Source organism: Melozone crissalis, unplaced genomic scaffold, assembly GCF_028551555.1.
Source record: "Melozone crissalis strain CALT ecotype California unplaced genomic scaffold, PUWL_Pcris_2 ptg000004l_1, whole genome shotgun sequence".
NCBI classification, from domain to species: Eukaryota; Metazoa; Chordata; class Aves; order Passeriformes; family Passerellidae; genus Melozone; species Melozone crissalis.
The window spans coordinates 21,904,775-21,923,280 of NW_026535782.1; the positions used below are offsets into that span (position 1 = coordinate 21,904,775).

General features: G+C 38.2%; 1 protein-coding gene across 1 annotated transcript in view; it reads right to left on the reverse strand.

Annotated features, from left to right (window-relative positions):
• NELL2 (neural EGFL like 2) overlaps positions 1-18,506 on the reverse strand; it is a 135,034-nt gene that overhangs the window by 64,094 nt on the left and 52,434 nt on the right. Inside the window, exons 10-12 of the mRNA XM_054271306.1 lie at positions 16,805-16,896; positions 14,018-14,120; positions 10,909-11,037 (exon numbers count right to left, since the gene is read on the reverse strand). Of these exons, the coding sequence (XP_054127281.1) occupies positions 10,909-11,037; positions 14,018-14,120; positions 16,805-16,896 (324 nt within the window). The remainder of the gene's footprint in view (positions 1-10,908; positions 11,038-14,017; positions 14,121-16,804; positions 16,897-18,506) is intronic.

Below are 18,506 nucleotides of genomic sequence, written 5' to 3' on the forward strand. Positions count from 1 at the left end.
AGTCAGCAGCCAAGCCCCAGGCAGCCACTTGCTCACTCTCCAAAAAGTGGGATCAAGGAGAGAATCAGAAGGATAAAAGATAGAAAACTTGTAGATTGAAATATAGACAGCTTAATAGGGAAAGCAAAGCAAAACCAGGGGTTAATTCCCTGCTTTGCAATGGCAGGCAGCTGCTCAGCCATGTCCAGGAGAGCAGGGCCCCATCACATGTAATGGTTACTGGGGAAGACAAACTCCATCACTCCAAATGTCCCCCCTTCCTCCTCCTTTCCCCCATTGCATACACTGAGCACGATGGCACATGGTCTGGCATATCCCTGTGGCCAGTTTGGGTCACCTGTCCTGGCTGTGTCTCCTGCCAGCCCCCCAGGCACCCCCAGTCTCCTTCCCAGTGTGGCAGTAAGAAAAGCAGGAAAGGTCTTGGCTCTGTGTAAGCTCTGCTCAACAAAAGCATCTCTATTATCACTGTGTTCAGCAAAATTCCAAAATACAGCCCCATACCAGCCGCTGGGAAGAAAATAAACCCTACCTAGGCCAAAACAAGCATGCCACCTTTAGACAGATATGCACAACAGAAAATCTTATGCATTTCCATATCTAAGAAATCCTACAACATCTATCTTAATTTCCTTTTGCCAAAAAGCCTAGTTAGCATATTAATGCATATTCAGGTTTTACTGCTCAGCCAGTAAGATACTGAAGTCAGTTCAATAGGATGAATGCACCACTCCAATGGCTCTACACATTCAACAATAAAGACTTGTGTGCTTGAAGTCTGTGATGTGCTACTGAGCCACCAGCTGTGATGTACTGACAACAGTGTAGTCATGGAGATCATCAACCTTCTCTGTTCCCAGTGGAACAGATAAAAGGGGCACCTCTGGGAAAACTGGTTAGTGCAAAAGTGTTTGGAATCTGCACTTCAATGATTTATTTATGCTTGCAAAAACATCAAAAATAGAAAAAAACCCCTGAAAAACCTGCCTTTCTTTATTCCCCCAAGCACTCAAACAAAATTTATGCAAAATATATAACTGAAGAAAAGTTTCCCTGTATCCCTTTCTCCTGCACCCTAATGAGTTTGCTTCCCCAGAGTAAAATTCCCAGTTATATTTTACAATCCCATTAATAAGAACAGAACTTGACCTGCAATCCATAAATCATTGTTGACTAAAGCCTCACACTAACAAAGCCTCTCCTTAGGCCTCCCTATATACACCACTGCCTTTATCTAGCACAAAAGCCTTCCAGAACAAATGAGTCTGGTCATTATCACTAAATCAGTAATTATCAGTTGTTATGAGAAGAGGCTACTGCCAGAACTGAGGATCCTTTATGGATAGTGTCCTGCCTCCAGCTATTTCCCTTAAAACTCAATGGTGTCTAACACCAGTGATCTCCCTGGTCACCCTTAAAGAGGTATATGGCAGCCAGGGACATCACTGTTGTTAGACAGTATCCAGTTTTAATGGAAGGGCTAAAACTCTTGCAGGATTTTTTGCAACAAATAACATTAACTACCCAGGAAGAAAGGGAACAGGAACATGAAAAGACTTATTTATAAAAAAAAAAAAATTTAATATACACATTAAAAATTACCCTGAACACAAGAGCAGAGTAGATTAGACCTACAATTTAAAATAAAACAAATAAAACCCCTACGGGTTTTATGTTAATAAAACAATATGTTTTCACAGCCTATAAATATCTAGCACCACCTTTACCTGCTCAAGAAGTTAATGTTTTTTCACCACGCACACAACTTCATCAGCACAACTCCATCCTGATCTGAGGGCTCTGCTGGTAAGAGCAAGGGCATCACCACTCTCTACTCCTGTGAATCCTGGGCCTCCCTGCTGAGAACCCCAAGGATGGACACCAGTAACTATGATCCCAACAAAGGCCTTTCAGGCCCTTAGCTTTATCACTACCACCCTGACTCATACAGAGAGACAAGCAGGGAAAGATTGAGACTCTTCTCTTGGCCCTAACCTAGAAAAAGGGCATCACAAAATCAGCAGGTGCTACTCAACAATTAAGGGACTATGAAAATGAACAGTGACCATTCACAGCAATCAATACCATTGAAAAGGTAAATGAGGATTTAAAACCTTTACAGCAAACATAACCTGTTCTGCACCTGGAACAGGATCACAGACGAAAAGAAGTTCTGCCCATTTACTTTCTCTTTGTCATCCCTCCACCAACAAGTCCTACTTTTCTCACTTTCTACCTCTGACATCAAGCTTCTCTGCTGTTTTCCTCCTGCAACCACTTTCTACCTACATTTAGTCCCGTCTTCAGATTTTTCTCCCTTTGTCTCTCCTCCTGTACTCAACCCATCAGCTCTTATTCCTTAAAAGAAAAAGAGCAGAGCATAACTTTGAAGTACGATCCCACCAGCTTACCCATCTGTGAAAGTATTGGACTTTTGTATTTCCACCACCAAACACACTACGTTCCCAACTGCTCAAATGTTTAGCATGCTAAAACTTCCTCATTGCTCTAATAAAAATATTCCCAGTAGGGTCTCACATTCCCTTGATCATATTTCCAAGCTCCTACTCTCTTCAGCTTCCCTTCATTTTCACCTACTGCCTGTTTTCAATATCTCGTGTCTTTTGGTTTCCATAACACTGTCTTCTATGTGTCTCTTTTTGTATAAACCCTTTCTCACTTGCCATCTAAGATGAAAAAATATCTTGGGGCTCTGGCACAGCCCTTGCTCCTCCTCCTCCTCCTCCCACCACTATTTCTAGACTCTCCATCACCTGTCAAGCCTATGGTTTAACTGCTGCTGTTGCCTCCAGTCAGTTACAAAACAATCACTGCACTTTTGTTTTGCTTTGCTCCATCAAATCCACTGTAGCAGTTTTTACAACTGACATATCCCACAAAGGATGTAACCATCAACTTCAATCAAAATTGTGTATTTTTTCACATTATTTATTCCAGCTGACAGCACCACCATAGTTGTTATCACTGCTACCCTCTTTAGATAATTTTCAACTTTTTTTTCTCTTTAAACCCTGTGCTTTTGCTACTACCAACAGCCAGTGAAAAGCCTGGCCCCTACAGCAAAATTTTCAAGAGGTAACAAGGATACAATCTAAATTCAAAATTGTTTTTTGCTCTTGGGGAGTTTTTTTACTTTTATTTTTGTCTACCTTTCTAGACCTGTGTGTCTCTCCTCTACCAAAGAGAAAAGCACTACAACCTAAAGAATCACAATTAATCCAGCCCTGTGAATCAACTATAAGAACATATCCCTCATGCTGAGTTAATGCATACAAAAATTACCTCAAGCATACATAAAGATCAAGAACAAAAGGGTAAAATAACCTTCCATTATTCTCACCATGCTGGTCCCAAAAAAGAACTTGGCTGCTAACAATTCATGCAGCAGTGGGTAAGAAGAATTGGGCAGTTACTAGTGTATATTGATTTTATTGAATTATTAACAGATCTGTAGAGGAACTGGGTGAGGTGGATTCTAAGTGTTAGCACTCTTGTAAGTAACCGAAGAAGATGTTATTGTACCTTGACTAAATTGATAAAGCATTAATTAGACTAAAAATAACTTCTAACTGCTGCTTCTTCACATAGGGCATATTATTTCCTAGCCCCTAACTAAACTGCACAGTTAACACATACATATTGTACACATCCTGGTTCTTTTCCCTTCACGCTCTTTTAAATCTCTGATCTTGGCTTAAGTTCATGATTTCTCTGTCCATCCTGCAGCCTCTGAAGAGGCCATCAGGACAAAAAAATACTTGAAATAAAAGCAAAGTCATCAAGGTCTATGTTTCTTGACTAAAGTTCTACTCAGCTTTGCAAGGACATAATGCAACAATACAGCATTTCAGAAATATCATTTTTAACAGTACAAAGAGTTGTTTTTATTTCAACTTGCCCCAGTTTTTGGAAAGGAAGACAGACTGTAGAGATAAAACTGTCCTTGTTAAGACATGCAGTAGGAGATATTGCTCAGCAGCTACTTGTGAATGTGAGAATCTTGGAAGAAATGGAAGTCTTGATCTCAGTCTTGTGAAAGCATCACTGGACTCCACACACATGTAGTTTTAAAAATATATATCACATGAAAATTTTGAAAACAAATACTATCTGTCATCATGGAATATTTTACTTGTCAAACTGCATCTTCTTACAATTTAATACCTTATAATTAATTCATATAGTAGTGTATATGTGATGAAACAAGTACCTATATATAGTTATTTGTCAGATATGAAAGCATACCAGGGGGCCTTTCGTTAGGCTCCAAATAACTAGTCTGATACAGTCGCATACTGAGAACAAAAAGGATGTTGTATATGACTAATTAGTCAATTCTGAAAATCGGAACAGCTTACTGGCACTCCAGCTCATGATCCAACCCCCTTCAGCACTGCACTGAGTTAGGATTACATCTTTAAATCGGAATTTCAAAATAATATTTTTCTTTTCCTAGTTAAGTATGACAACTTATCATTTTGAACTGTGAATGTTAAGAATTTCAAATACTTGCCACTCATCGTGTTTTTGTTTTTCCCTATTTTAAAAGGGTAATGAAGAGCATTAATATTTTTATACAGAGACTACAAATATCTATTGGGTTCTTCTCAGGAAGACAAGGCACAGATTGTACTGAACCAATGTATTTTAAACTCCCTATTGGAAGACAGCAAAGACAGCACCTGTGAGCAGTGGTAAGGCCCCCATGTGTGGGTTAAACTGTCTTTGGGTCTAAACTATGCAGCATATTCTTGTGAGCCACCTGGTATATTACTGCCTCTTTTACAGAAAAGTGCTGATACCACAACTCAGCTGTCCCTCAAACTGTGCCAAACTAGTTACAGGTACCAGAACAGATACAAACACTGTGGCTGCTATTGCTCTGCACTCTTCATGAAAGAATATTTGTTTTAAATTCAGTTTGCCCTAACACAAGGCATTTCTGTGTCTTTTTTACAACTCTTGGGAATCCAGCCTTTATGTATTGTTAAGAAATGTTGCACTTTTAGACTGAGGTTTTCAAAGTTACAAAAGAAACCCAACCACTTGGCTGTGGGTACTTTTCACACAGTCAAAGCACCTGATTTTTTCAGTAGTCACCTCCCAGCTAACAGTGAAAACTGAACCGAAAGTAAAATAAGAACAAAATTAAAGCTTTATTTTCTTTTCTCTTTTGGTTGCAGGTCTGCTTAATTTGTATGGAAGCTTTCACCTTAACTTCTCATCTGAAGACAAATTACATCATATGTTTATATTGCAAGTGGAAAAGGGTTGCTCTCAGTGCAATAAAACCTCTCCTTACCAGATAGTAAGAGCAGAGTTTAAGGGTTTTCAAGAAGCTCCCTTCATATGATTAATTTCAGCTGTTTGGTTTTTTCTTAATTGTAGTAACATCATTCTCAATCCTGGCTATGGCTGGATGATAGAATCATTCCAAACATAATTAATGCAGAAGTAAACAAAATCAAGTAACACAGAATACATCCTAAAATTTCTACACATACAAACTATCTCACTGCTACTAGTGATGACACAATCTGTACCTCAGTGGGAACCACAATCTATGAACTGATGTCAGGGATACTGCTTCTGCACTTTAAGTTAGGAATAAACTTTATTATTTTCCTTAATTAAAGCCATAGCAGACAAGAAGGATTGGTCCTGCTCCACTACACTGACACATTAAAACTGCTTTTCTAATTCCACATATTAAGATTTCTCACTAACATAATGATGGAAATAAGATGACAGTGCTTTTGATGAGAAAAAAACATTAATAATTGATAATACATTAATACTATTTAATATTAATATTTCATTTTAATATTAATACAATTTAATTAGTTTTTATAGAAATTTGGAAATAAAATTCCTCCCTCCGAGAGTGCAAGTTTTTCTTTCTGCTTGATTGGTTTCCCAATCCAACTCAAAATGACTAGGGAGTGAGTCAAACGAACTGCCAGCTGATGGAGATGGAAATCTTTATTTCTTATCTATATGTGATGCTATTGACAGTTTTCACTTCCAAAAAATACTTTTTCTTAGAAGAGGGAATGTGAGTAGCCTTCCCAGGTTCACAAAGCTGAGAGTACTGTAGAGCTTTTTAAGTAGGACTCTTACTCAAAAAAAAAAATGGTGCATACCATGAAGACAGCAAAGCTAGCAAATAGCTCAGTACTGTCTATTAAAGACCCCGAAGACTTAATAGAATATATTGTAATACTTTGAGGGTTATCTCCGTTATGGAAGTCTCTTGCTTACACTCTCCCAATATTACACTTAATTTAACAAAAAGTATGTTCTTTATAACTCTACTTGGCCAATATGATGCAACACTGTAATTTGATTGTAACTATTTATCCTTTATAAGATTTCTTCTCTTCACTACAATCCATGGAAGTCAAATTAATCTTGCAAATATGCTTTATTTTTGTAATCCAGTAGTTAAAACCAACAAGATTAACAAGAAGATTAACAACAGATTGTACTAATTAGGTAAGTGAATAAGTGCAATATTCATATTGTTGGGGAAGAGGGTTAATAGTATTTTTAAGCATAAAAAGGGATAAATTAGTAAATCTTTCCAAACAGAATAGTAATATACAACTGTGAGCTAAGGGACACCTGATAAGGTGTAACCAGGTGTCATTTCTGACATGCTCCAGAAATCTCTGGAAAGAGGCAATTTCTCCTCTAAGACTGCTTACTTCCCTCCACTGGCAATGATTCAAATCAAGCCAGCTTATTCAAAAGCATATTTCTCAACTGAAAACCATCTCCCCTCAAGGGACAATCATCAGCGAAGCTGATGTAATTCTCAAATCCAGACAAAGTCATTCAGTCTTTGGTCTAATTTCATCTGCTACACTTGAAACTGGGACAAACATGACAACAGCAGAGAAACTAGAAGAGTTAGTGAGGAGAGAGAATAAATTAGAATATAAATTGAAAATTGTTTCACACAAAATTGTTCTAAGTTAACTATGTTGTATACTGTGTAAATAGTACAACTAAATTTCTAAATATCAAAAAATAAACATCATGTCCACACACCCATAACGAATTTGTCACATGTAGAGGGCTGACCCTGGTCAGCAATTTGGCACCCAGCAGCTCTTTTCTTGCTCAACCCCACAGTCGGATGGAGGGATTAGGAAAAAGAATGAAAGTGAGAAAAAACGCATCATTTGATATAAATAAAACATTTTTGATATCATAAAATAAGTGAAAGGGGATAGGAAAAAAAAAGGGCTCAAAGGTAACCACTCTCCAGCTACCAGCAGCAGACTGATGCTCGACCAATCTCTGAGAAACAACCACACTGTACTCCTATTTTCACTACTGAGGATGGCATCACAAACCTAAACCACAGCACCACACAGGCTGCTACAAGGAAATTTAACTCTATCACAGCCAAGACAGATATGTGATGTAAAATAGCCTCTGCATCAGGCAAAATCCTCTTGATAAAGAATAATGCAGTTTTCTCAGGTCATGTTCTGTCTTGGTCTTCACAAAAATTATTGTATTTTCAGGTCTTTTTTCTCGAGCTTCCTCTGCTCTCTATTTAATCAGCAATCCTTGGCAGTACTTCTGAACTGAAATCATATTTTGCAGAGAGATAGCTGAAATATGCTCCTCTAGATGCATCAGATTACCTTGGCAGCCAAGAGTCACAACCTTTATCCTGAAAAGCCTCTTCAGCATAACTCCACCATCATAAAAGCAGTGGGTATCGAACACTCTTTGAAATATATTCCACAGGGTAATCTTCAATTTGAGAGTACTGCACACACAGCTTCAGGAAAAACTAATTACACTTTACCAGAACACCTGTTTTAGTAAGCTGTTATTGTTAGGTAGGATGCTGCATTAAAAGCACCTACACCTGGGCAGCAGAGCATAATCCATACACAACCTGCTCACAAAGTATCTCAAACTGCATAATAGCCTGAGGCAGAAAATAGATTTAAAAGTATTTGGAATAAGGCTTCCAGCATGTAAATTAAGAAATACCAATTCTTTAAGTACTGCTTTATGCAGCACTGTGAAAGAAAGCTAAATGTGATGTAAATATTAACAAATATTATTATAATATAGCAGCACCATAAAAGTATCTAGAGACATCCCACAGCTTTGGAAAAGCACTGGTTCATTCTAGGACAGAAGCCAAACTCTTCCATCATTTAGGTGAAATTTATGCAGCTTTTTCAGACCCACAATGAAACCAGCTTTGAGGTTTGTATTTTTGTTTTTCTCCTTAAGGAATAGTTCTGCAAATGGGAGCATCATTACTTCTGTTTATTCTTTCCATTTTGATCGTGCTAGAGCACAAATCAGGATGGTATTTGGTGAAACTTGGCTCTAACATAGAACCAATGACATCCAATTGTGCAGTATATCTGAAGTTTGTGCAGTGCAAACACAGAAACAGCTCTCATATCTATGGGCTCTAGGCCTTACAAAAAGCCTTCTCTGAAAGGCTTTGTGTTAACTCTACAGTTCTACACCTGGCACTGCTTGCAATTAAAGACCGAATAATAGCAGAGTGAAGAAAGGGTATCCACAGAGAAAGGGAGGTTGGGACCATTTCTGCTTTTCAAGATGAGGCCCAGGACTCTGAAAAGATTTGGTGTTACACTACTGCCATTGTGCCTTTTGCTGTTTGTTAGTTTAGTATATCAAGTAAGAGTCTCTCTCCAGAAATAAAATCCCCTGCTCAAAGAGACATTTGAACCGAAAAAGGGATACAATAATAAAAGCACAACTCTGAAGAAACATGGCTATTTCAGTCCCCTGCCCCATCCACAAAAAAAAATCCTGAAGTTTTGATTTTTAGCCTTATCTCCCATCCTTCCAACACACAACCCCACAGTCAATCAGGGATGGGCAGCCAAGGCAGGTCTGGACCCCTGTACCAACTGTGCGTGGCTCAAGTGTGGTGCCAACACCACAGCTACAGCACAGAACCAGAAGCAAAGCCAGCATGGTTTGCCTCTTGAGGCAGCTTCACATCTGGCAGGGAGAACCTCTTGGGAAGTGACCCACTCCTGAGCTTTGCTCATGTGGGCACATCTTCCTAGTGTAACTTACTCCCATCACCTTCAACATGGGCAAGCGCGCCTGGATCAGGAACATTTTTAGGTTACAATTAAATGCCTATACATGTAATAAGCAAAATTATTATTTTTATGTAAATAACATGTCCCAATCTTTTATTCACTTATGCATGTTTTCTGAAAGAAGTTAAGCAGATTCATAATTACCACCCAGAACCAATGTCATTTTCCCATACAGAAACAATTGGGCCAAGAAATCTTCTCAAAAGCTCATCATATTGAAATCAGGTGCTGCACAAACTGGTAAATCCTCTTATAATGAGAATGCATCAGCCTCACATATGATAATCTACTGTGTCCTCATCAAACATTTCACCCTCATTGCTGATTAAAAAGTTTCTTCTCTTTCTTTGCTTATGGCATGCCTGGCAAGTTACACACAAAGCAACAGACTCTAATGTGAGAGACATGGAAATCACCAAGAATATGCAATTTGGTTTTTTGCTTTCATTGAGCAGAGTAACAATGGAGCTGCAGGTAAAAAAACCTCTTAAAGCCCCTAAATTCACCAAAACTCCATTGCTGCAGTGACTCCCTAAAATAGGGAATGGCTGATGAGTTCCCAGGAACACAGATCCACAACCTAGGCCACAGCAGTCTCCAGGGACTCTGGTACAAAATGCAATTGATGCTACAAGTTACACAGCAGGTCCTGGTGTCAGATACCTCCTGGAACATGATGGGGGCCAAGGGATTTGGTTCTGGAAGATTTTCAGTTCTGCTTCTCAAAATCAGCTTACATCAGAAGGCTTACCATAAAAAATAAGTAGAGGCGTATATAAAGCTGAATTACTTATATGCTTCTTTCCCAAAAACAGCCACAAATTCTCAAATGTAAGTCCACAAATGAGCATTCCCACTGACATTAATGCAGCTACTAACTCAAGCAAGCTCTGGGCATTAACTTCAGCAAAGTTCAGCCAAAGGAACAATCTTAAAAGGACTCAATTTATCCCATTTATTGTGCAACACCAGAGAATAATGCAGGTATTAGGTGGGACTGCAGAGTACCCTAAACTACATCTCCTCATAAATGCTTGACTTTCAATTTAATCTGAACAGAACTGCTTACTAGTCAAAGTCCATTCTGCTGCCAACACTTGAGCTTTATTGTGAGAAGGGCCTGACAGCACACTGGCATTATGTTTACAGAATCAGGGGTTTCATGAGGCAGAGCAACAGTTAGCACCAACACTGGGAGACTCTGCAGAGGACTTTGGCTTTCACTGCTGCAGTGGGGATGAGTTCCTTTCATCTGATGATGCTAGATTGTACAGATTATTCTCTTCTGATTAAGTAGCTTGTTGGTTCCTGATAACAAAACAGCAACTCAAAAAAATGAATCTTTACTCAGTAAAGATTAACAATGTGATTAACAATACTAGAATCTAACCTATAGCATTTCTTGCTTCCTGAGGAGAGAAAATAGGAACATGCAGCACTGAAAACAGAAACAAAATGTTACACTAATAAGTTTTTCAAATGCTTGAATTTAGATTGCCTAAGTATCTGAATACCTTGGAAAACAAAGGAAAACTCTCCTATGGAAGCACATTTCTAATTCAAGATCTCATCCATATTAACTGTTTACCTCCATGCTGAGCAGATTTTTTCGTTTTCTTTTAATGAACTTATTTGAAGAGATTATTTTAGTTGATCAACATCTAACTCACTGCATTGAATATGTCAATCCCTTTGACAGCTTACGAATGTATGGAGTCATCCCACAGTAATTTATAGAGAAGTGCTGAGGCTGTGCACAGGGCATCACCTTCACAGTAGGCATTGTCCTCTCGAAGGGCTCGGAAGCCGTCCCGGCAGCTACAGACAGCTCTGTCCTCCAGGTTCCGGCACACAGAATGCTCCATGCAGTTATGGCCGTCAGTGCAAAAGTCATGGCCTGCACAGAAACAAGCATGATTGAGGGTTAAAAAGAATCCAGGGATTACAAAACACACCTGTCGAAGACAGCGCTATCTTTTTCTCGGTTCTTTTTCTCAGTTAGGTCAAAGAATACCTTTCTATTGTCTGTGAGGTACAGAAAAATAAATTGTACCAAGCATGAAATGGATGAGAGCAGTACTAAAGGCCACCAGAACAGACTGTCTCTAGGTCTTCAATTCAATTTCAGGTTATAGCACTGATCTGAAGCAGCTGGATAGGAGCCTTGCTCAAATCCCCTTACTGTCTCCTTGTCATTGTTAATTACTTTCACAGGACATGTCTTAATTATATAGTTCTTGTAATTTTCTTTTTTTGTGTGTTTGTTTGTTTGCACATTTATAAAAGACCTTAACAGCTTAGACACTCAGCATCTCATTTATTAGTGATAATACTTTTAGAACTTTTAGTTCCCAGGTGTATTTGTAAAATCCTTCTATATTTAACCAAAAGTCTTTGATTAACATTGACTTGTTTTGCTTTACTCTCCTCTTATCTCTTCCCTTCCTCCACTAACTGAATACTCTTTCCTTATTACATCATTCTTTCCATTACAGAGAATTTTATTTTTAAATCTCACCTCTTAGCCATCCCTGTTTCCTATTTTCTTAATTTTTTCTTTTCTATTTTTCCTGAGTGTGGCCATTTTACATTGTACCTTAATTATAAATTTTTAAGACTATGAAGTTCTTTTCCAGGCAGGGAAATTTAGATTGAACCTTTCAACTCAGTAGGTTTCTTTTTAAATTTCTTCTGTTTGCTCTCATGAAATCTAATGATTTAACGTTGTTGAACAACATTAACTGGTTCTAGAAACTGACTTGAAGCTTTCACAGTTTCCAGATCTGTAGATAAAGGTGCAGAGCTTGTCTCCTTCCCTGTTCTCTCATTAATTTTATTTGTTTCAAGTTTCCTTCTTTCACTGAAGCATTAATTGATCAAGCAGCAGCAGTGTTTTCCAATAATTACTTTCTTCTCTGAAAGCCACAGGAGACCTTGGGAGTGTAGGCTAAGCTCAGGGGACAAGGACTGGTGTAAGAGCAACAGCTCCAGAATGCAAGCTGGCATCAGGCTGCAACACAAGCCTCTTGCAAAATAGCAAAAAAGTATTTTTCAGCAATAAAGATTATTAGTGTTATCATTCCACCTGGTTTCTGCTTCATATTTTGCTGTGAAAGAGCTTCTAACCCTAACCTCACAGAAGCTTAGTTAAACAAGAACCCCAAGCAGGACAGCGGCAGCAGGGATGCTTGGAGGTCAGGTCAAAGAAGTCTTTTGCACTTGAGCAGCTCAGGAACAGTGTAAAACAATAGGAATGAAGCCAAAGAAGAAAAGGAAGCAGAAGATCCCATAAAGACAAAATGTTTTAGTACTGAGGCCCAGTGACATGGTTATGACAGAAACATCACAGACCTACTGTGATATGACAGGCTAATGCTTTTCTTCCTCCTGCTGTGGGTTGTTTCTCTAAAGGCATGCTTAGGTAATGTTACCCAGACATCATCATCCACCACAGCTACCACAGTGATGGCATCTAACAGAATATTATGGAGCAAAACATTCCACAGTTTAATTGTGCCAAAGGGTCTCCAATACTCCTTCATGACAGCAGCAGCGTGTGCATCAGGAGCAACCTCTGGCCATGGCAATATCTCCTTTTTGCCTTTTTGCTGCCCTCCTCACTGAATCCTGAGTTCATGGAAAAGCAAGAGGCTTATTTCTGGATTCTACTGGATTGCATCAGATTTTGACATTAACTATGAAGATACATGTCATCCAGAAAGTATGAGGGCTTTCATATTGATTATTATTAAGATTCTCAACATTCATATAGCAGCTGAATTAATAAACAAAATGCATGCTACTGAATAACAGCCTACAGCAGCTTCTCATTTAAAGAATAAGCTCCTTGCCTCATGAGAAGCCAAGCTAGCATAGCTCAGGGAGGATTGAAAATATTCAGAAAGCACTCAACCAACATATATTAAAATTTTCTAGCTGAAATACCAGCCACAAGAAACATAGCCTCCTTTTCTCTAAGCTACTGAAGATTTTATAGAAAATTATCATTAAAAAATCCTTTTGGACTGTGACAGACTTGAAGACCTGTCTTCTCTTAACTTTTCTTCTACTTTCTTATCCCTCTGCTTGATGTCATTAATCATATTCTTCATGTTTGTGCTGAGTAGCGCAGAAATAGCCATAGCTGCAATCTTCGCTGATGTATACCTAAAATCAGGCCAAGAGCCTAACACATTCCTTCATGCCAGGTTTCAATTTATCTTATTTAGTCATATAAAAAACAGATGCAGCTTGAAGATGCAAATGCTAATAGCTTTGAAGATACCAGGGTTAGTCCAGATCAAAAGGGTGGGCCAAGGACTCGGAGCACTTCCTACATTGCGCTCCTTTGGTAAGGATCAGACCGGGTGTAGCACGCAAAGCTGCACAGCATACAAAAATATTTCCCAAAGTTTCTGCTTATAGATGTAGACTGCAAGCCCAGAGAGGTGAACAAGTTACCCAAGTACTTGAACATCTGCTTAGCACAAATGGTCCTCTGAAAGAGATATCTCAAAGCACCCCAGAAAGAATGCTCGGAAACATGAATATTTCTCCAGTCTATTTCATTGGGACACTGGAGTGGGTGAAGGGAAGAGAAATCAGTAATTATATACATGATTTCTTAGACTCTCCACCCATTTTTGGCTGGAATAAAACACAAAAACTTGTTTCACAGAATTTACATTACAAAACATTTTACAAACCACTTTCAGACATCACAGTGCAGTTGTCACCTATTCAGCTTCCCAAGATCTACAGTGATCATCATGCACAGGAGTGTCTTATTCAAAATTATCAGAAAAAAAAATCCATTTACAATCTATAAGAATGAAAAATTACACTGAGCTTATATATATATCCTGCTACTACCTTACCTTTACAGACTTTGCAGCAACTGTGGGATAAGGGGATCTGTTGAGATTCTGGGCAGCTCAAAGCTGGACAGATGCCTTTTGGAATTCGCTGCATTTTGTGGTCCTGTTAAATTGAGGTAATTGATTAATACTGTGAGATAGGAATAAATATAAATAAATATATTAATATTTATTTATATTTCTTTATATAAATATATAAATATAAATAAAACCATCAGGAACTGTCCTATACTCAAACCTTTTCAAGCAAGCAGAAGCGTGGCAACAACTCTCATTCTTCTCTTATCCTAGCTGTCAAGTAACTTGTCTCAGAAGTTTCTCTTAGCATTATGCCTGTAAGAGTTACAACTATTTCTCAAAAACTGAGGCAGCAGATTCCAGAGTCAAGGGTCCCCATAATGAATACTCTAAAGAAGCTTGTTATATACACAGCAAGTAAAATCAATCTTGAGCATCTCTGATCTCACTGCTTTCAGTGGCAGTAACACTGAAAGAAACTGGCACTGAGTCCCTATTAGGAAAGAGGTTTTTATTAGGCGTCTGGAAGTGTACAACACCACAAGAAGGTGCACAAGTATGTTCAGGCACTCAGCGCAGGTCACCTGAAATTGCTGCAGTATGGCCACACAAAATGCTTGCCTTAGCAACCTGCCTACCATGGGTGTACCTCCCTTAGGCTCCCTCAGGCCATAAATAATGTGTCTTGCTGTACTCTAGTCATGATAGGGCAAAGAAAGAAAATAAGGCGAAATACAGCATGTTCCTCAGAGGCATCTGCCATAAAATAAGTGATGTGGTTAAAATAACACTTCAATGAACTCAGCACTATGCATTTCTGCATGCAAGAAAAACATCTAAAATAATGCATCTGCTATTGCATGTGTGTGTAGTATTATTATTAGTCTAGCATTTAATTTTAAATCCTCTTTAAGCATGAAATATAAAGATGAAAATGTACACAATGGCCAACATCAAAATGACTGCTCAAACTTTACCTTAAACAATCTTGACAGAGATACCAGCCCTAATCTTATAATACAATAAAGCAAATCAGACAGATGTGCTGTACACCAGAACAAACAAAACCCAGCAATCCCATAAGCTAAATTAACCTTTGATAGAAATAACATCAATTAAGATAGTCTGGATTTTATTTTAATCTTTTATAAAGTCTAATTTGGAAGATAATCTTTCATTCACTTATTTATAATATTCAAACAGAGAAGTGCATGCCTATAGCATACAAAACTGCAGCAGCCAATCAAAACAAAATATGAGGCTTTTAATTACATCCAGACAAAATGAAAAATTTCCATACATTGCCTTGATAACATCATTATAATCTTCCAAGCATGAAACCAGTACCTACGCCATTCCTATTAATACCTCTTGACTTGAAGTCATTAATTATATCCTTTTATGAGAACTCTGGTAGTAATAAAATAATTCCCATCTATGAATTCCTAACTGACCAACAAAGCTTACAGATTTTATGCTCTGAATTATCATTCACGAGGGTGTTCAGCAGAAACTGTGCATACTTCAATCCTTGAAAAAGCAGCATTTCAATCAGCCAAAGTTGCTGCTTACTATTTCTACCAAGACAGTGAGGCAGCCTACCAGAAAACAAGTCTAATCAACAAAACACAGACTAGCCCAGCCAACAGAGGCATTTTTTTTAATACAGTATCACAACTGCCAGCTGCAAGGAACACAGGCAATGTCATGTAACTTTTGATCATTGTTAATTATATCCATTGACTAATCATAGAATTCATGTCTTGGGTGCCATGTTGAAAATACAAGCTCATAGCCCCAAAAAGCCTACAGCTGAATCCAAAATTATTTCTGGTCAGCTTCTTCATGCCATTCTCAAAAGGGTGTCAAAGGCCCTACTGCAGCAATCAAGCTCATAAGGATTAAAATCAACAGCAGTTAGAGAAGAATTCCCAGTTCCTCTTTGTAAGATACACTTTTTAACAACTGTATGAAAATGTTTGAGATTTCCAGAAACTGATCTGATAGACTGCTCCATGATGAGAAGGGAGAGGAATTGCTCGCCTCTCTTTCTCTGCTGAGAAATGTGTGTTCAGGTTTTCAACTCCAGCCCACAGCCTGCAGCTCTCTAAGCAGACAGGATTTTTCCCCATCCCTCCCCTAGAGAGACAACACACAACTCACTGCAGCAGTTTGTGTAATTCTTAACCCACAGCTGTCCCTGAGGTATATTTTACCCTTAAAGTATATTTTTGCCCTGAAGGGCAGCTGTATTCATGCAGCAGGGCAAGACTGACTCAGCATCAGATATATTCTGTTTACAAATAAAAACCCCAAGCCTACCCCATTTCCACCACTAGAAATACCAGATACCTGGTGTACCAGCTCTTTTTCTTCTTTTCCCCCTAGCTTTTCCTCTGAAGAATGATCCTGAATTCCAAACTATGCCCCCATTACATCTGTATCTCTTACCCCTGAGCACATAATTTTGAACAATAACACTGCAGATGGAAACATAAGGTAATCTGTTGATGTTTCATTACTGACGGTGGGGACGATACCTAGGGAAGAAAGAATGCTGCCTGATTGCCAAGCTGTATCATCAAAGCTTGCAGCTATGCAAAGTAAATTTATTTGCAAAAATTTGATGTGGAACTCAGACAACATAAACACAGGACCTATTGAATGCCTTTTCTGTCACTTCCTAAGGTACACCTATCTATATTTCAAAAGCGTGACTTTGATATTTCTAACATGCAAGAATCTTTATTCCATCAAGAGTATTCTTACCTTGCATTCAAAAAGAACACAGTCCCCTGAGCCTGAATACACAGTTTCTCTTTGTCCTTCAAAGTAGGTTCTGCCTTCAAATACACACACCGCTTCAGAGAGAAAAAACAAAACAAAACAACACAACACAATGATTTTAGTATAAACATGTTGGCACGCTGCTTATAGAATTGATACATTTTCTTAAAGAGGACTGCATTTCAGAATAAAAAGACTGATTCAGCTGCAAGAATATTCTAAACCCATCTATAGGACTCTAGGATATCATAAGAAAAAAATGTAGAGGAGAAAAAGTCCCCAAAAAGTCCCCAAAAAGGCACATGTAAGTAGAAAGTGAAGGATGTTGAAGCAATATGGAGTACAGATAGCTACTGAGATGGCAGAAGAGACATGTCTCAGGTGACACCAAGAAAGGTGACTGCCTGCAACATAGCTCACGGCTGCACAGGAAAATGGAGTGTGAGAGCAGAGCCAGTGGCATTAATATATAATTAGTTTCTTGAGAGGAATGTTGCATGATGAAGGGTGATCACTAAAGCCATATGTTTATTTGTTATCACAGTCCTTTGATGTTTCCTCACCCCCACACATTATGTCATTTAAACATTATGGATTTGTATCTTGAATATCCCCATTCTTTAATATGCCTTAGCAGTAATGATAAAGTATATGAATTTTCTTGTACAGTAACTATTTTTGTGACTGTCTGTTTATTCCCCAACAAAAACAGGATTAAGTCTCCAATGATCAAATGACAGACGGATGCCACCAGGATTGGTGTTTGTCACACCATGGCCTTGGTGCCATTCCTGCACCCCAGCAGCACCAGGTTTTACAGCAGCATGCTGACACAGCTCGTACTGGATTGCTCACTAAAACTCCTATTCAGTATTTAAGACTTACATAAAACATCTTCACAGCAAACTGTCTTGCCCTTTTTATTTTTTTAATGGGTCCATTACTGCAATTACATTATGCAAAGTATAAAGGCTGAGTAACATAACTGCTAGGTACAGAAAATCAGATGTCTGTCTCTGTTGCTTAGGACACAGTCAAGGCTCATCAAGTTAGCATAATCATGAAATAACAGGAGTAGGTTACAACTTTCAAGTTCCAGATTACATAGTTAGAGCTCTAATTTGCTAACCATTGATTTGAAGATGCAAATCAATTATACTTTCACAGAAAGATTTCTCTATTATATTTAAATAGATGAATTTTTTAGACAATTTTAAAATATCTAAAAGTACAAGACTTTTTGTTTTATTCATCTTTTACTTTGAATTGCCTATATTAATTAGCATTATTTCTTTTATTTTCATTTCTACTTTACTTTTGTTTTTCAACTTGCAGCTCTTTCTTAGTACTTCATCAGCATGAAAAAATTAAAGTTTTAGAACTGATGATGAAAAATAAGTGATTTGGTATAGCAACAAAAATGGGGTTTTCGAAATTCAAAAATATTGGTTATAATTACATTATAAAATATATATTATCCTGTGTGATATGAGCTTCCAAAGTGCTTTCCCAGTCCTTATCTCAACTCACTAACCTTTTGTTACACTTTCTCTTTCCTATACACCTATGGAGGGGAGTGGGAGAGCAGCTTTGGGAGGTGCCTGGAGTCCAGCCAGGGTCAACCAACTACAGGCAGAGTGTGTGACTCACAGAGAGTTGTAAAAGCTCAATACTGTGTCTGCTT